This window comes from Dipodomys ordii, unplaced genomic scaffold (assembly GCF_000151885.1).
Source record: "Dipodomys ordii isolate 6190 unplaced genomic scaffold, Dord_2.0 Scaffold224, whole genome shotgun sequence".
NCBI classification, from domain to species: Eukaryota; Metazoa; Chordata; class Mammalia; order Rodentia; family Heteromyidae; genus Dipodomys; species Dipodomys ordii.
In genome coordinates this window covers 178543-180508 of record NW_012267440.1, presented here as the reverse complement: position 1 = coordinate 180508, position 1966 = coordinate 178543, and the positions used below count along the sequence as shown (strand labels likewise).

The window sequence follows — 1966 nt, the reverse complement described above, 5'->3', positions numbered from 1 at the left end:
GAAAATAAACTTTTTAGGCAAAACCCAATGAGACAGTTTGTTAAAAAAAAGATTTGCTGGAAAAATGTTGAAAAAACTCAAACTTCAACATGTATTTAAGAGACGCAACAAACAAGCAATCAAACAAAAGTAGTAAAGAAAGTTCCTAGCCAGGTGCCAGAGGCTCACACCTATAATCGCAGCTAATCAGGAGGCTGAGATCTGAGGATTGCAGTTCAAAGCCAGCACAGGCAGGTACAGTGCCTAGGTCCAGAGTTCAAGCCTCACGACCAACAACAACAACAAAAAAAGAAAGTTCCTTAGTATTCACTGGGACTCACGATAAAGGGATTCTTTTTTTTTTTGGTCGGTTATAGGGCTTGAACTCAGGGCCTGGGTGCCATCCCTGAGCTCTTCAGCTCAAGGCTAGCACTCTACTACTTGAGTCACACCGCAACTTCTGGTTTTCTGGTGGTTAACTGGAGGTAAGAGTCTCATGGGCTTTCCTGCCCAGGTTTGGCTTTGAACTATATCCTCAGATCTCAGCCTCCTGAGTAGCTAGGATTACAAGCATGAGCCACCGGCATCTGGCTAAGGGATTCAATTTTATTCTCCATTTTTCAAGTCTCAGCTAAAAAAACCCCCCAAAAACAAAAAAAACCCCAAAGATTAAAATAATGAAGTCTCCAGGACCAAAACAAAACAATGGTCATTAAGTAATGGCTTGAAAAGCAGAAAACACACACACTCCTTCCATAAATCCATAAATAAACTTTCATGAAGTATTTTTAAGGAACTACTGAATGGATATTATTTCCAATAAGGAACAGTGGAAAAGAACAGTGGAAAGAATAGATTCATACCCAGATTAGACCAACATACCAATTCTGACACATATCATTTACAATAACACAGAGGACACATCCCAAAAGCACTGCACAGGGCTAATAAATCAAAGTGGGGATCAGGGTATGGGGTTAAAGAAAGAGCAAAGGCTAGGAAAGAATGTAGATGTAGCCAATTAATTTTAGGTTTGTTATCTTACTCATTTAATAAATCAGTAAACATGCACCCTTGATATACCAAACTGCAGGAGCCTGTACTTTGGCCAAACTTTATGTTTTCACCTTTGGAGTGTTTTGCAGTTGCTAGCACCAAACAGTCATGATGAAGTTCCTCTTTGGACCTGTGATCTAGGCTTGTACTCAGAGGAAGCATGGACCGAGCTTTCCTCTTCTTGATCGAGGCTTCTGAAATGTAATAAAATAATGCCACGCTGAAAAGTGGATGAGAAATAAAATAGAATGGATGTCTATTGCACAGATGTGCTCTACCAGAGGGATCTGTGCCACTAGACAAGCAGATTCTGACTCCTACATTAAACTATCTAGTTAATGTCCACAATATACACAAAATGGCCCTGGTAACATCAATGAAACAATAGCCACTGCTATAAAACATTTTATCAGGAGTTAAGAAACAGTTCAAAACCACTAACTATAACTGAAACATAAGCAGAACACCCACCCTATTTTTCAAGCCTATCACAAATCTTAGAGTTCTAAGTTGTATATAGTAATTTAATAAAGCTTAACACTATATTTTGGTTATTAGATACTAACCTGATTTCTCTTTAGGTGGTTCCTTTTTCAGTAAAGTAACTTTGTTATTAATAGTAACTTTTGACTTTTCAAAGCTGGAAGAAACTGGAGTGCAGACAATTGATTCTCTAGCATCTACACCATGGGGGAAAATAAAGAACAATGATAAGAACTATGAAGAGTCTAATTCTAAAAATGAAAAGCATTACCAGGCCTAGCAATTCAAGTTCACCCATCCCAGGCAGACTTTGGAAAATTATCTCTTGTCTATCTCACTAAGAAAAAATGTAAACTTCTGGTCTCTTCAACTTTATATCAGAAAACAAGAAATCCCTAAACTCTGTTCAGGTGACAAGGCACTTAAATATCTGGATCACCAAGTGCCA

At 38.2% G+C, this 1966-nt stretch overlaps 1 protein-coding gene across 1 annotated transcript in view; it reads right to left on the bottom strand.

Moving 5' to 3' along the window:
* Positions 1-1966, bottom strand: part of Gemin5 (gem (nuclear organelle) associated protein 5) — a 61213-nt gene that overhangs the window by 27799 nt on the left and 31448 nt on the right. The window contains 2 exon segments of the mRNA XM_013035824.1: positions 1083-1229; positions 1602-1715. Of these exon segments, the coding sequence (XP_012891278.1) occupies positions 1083-1229; positions 1602-1715 (261 nt within the window).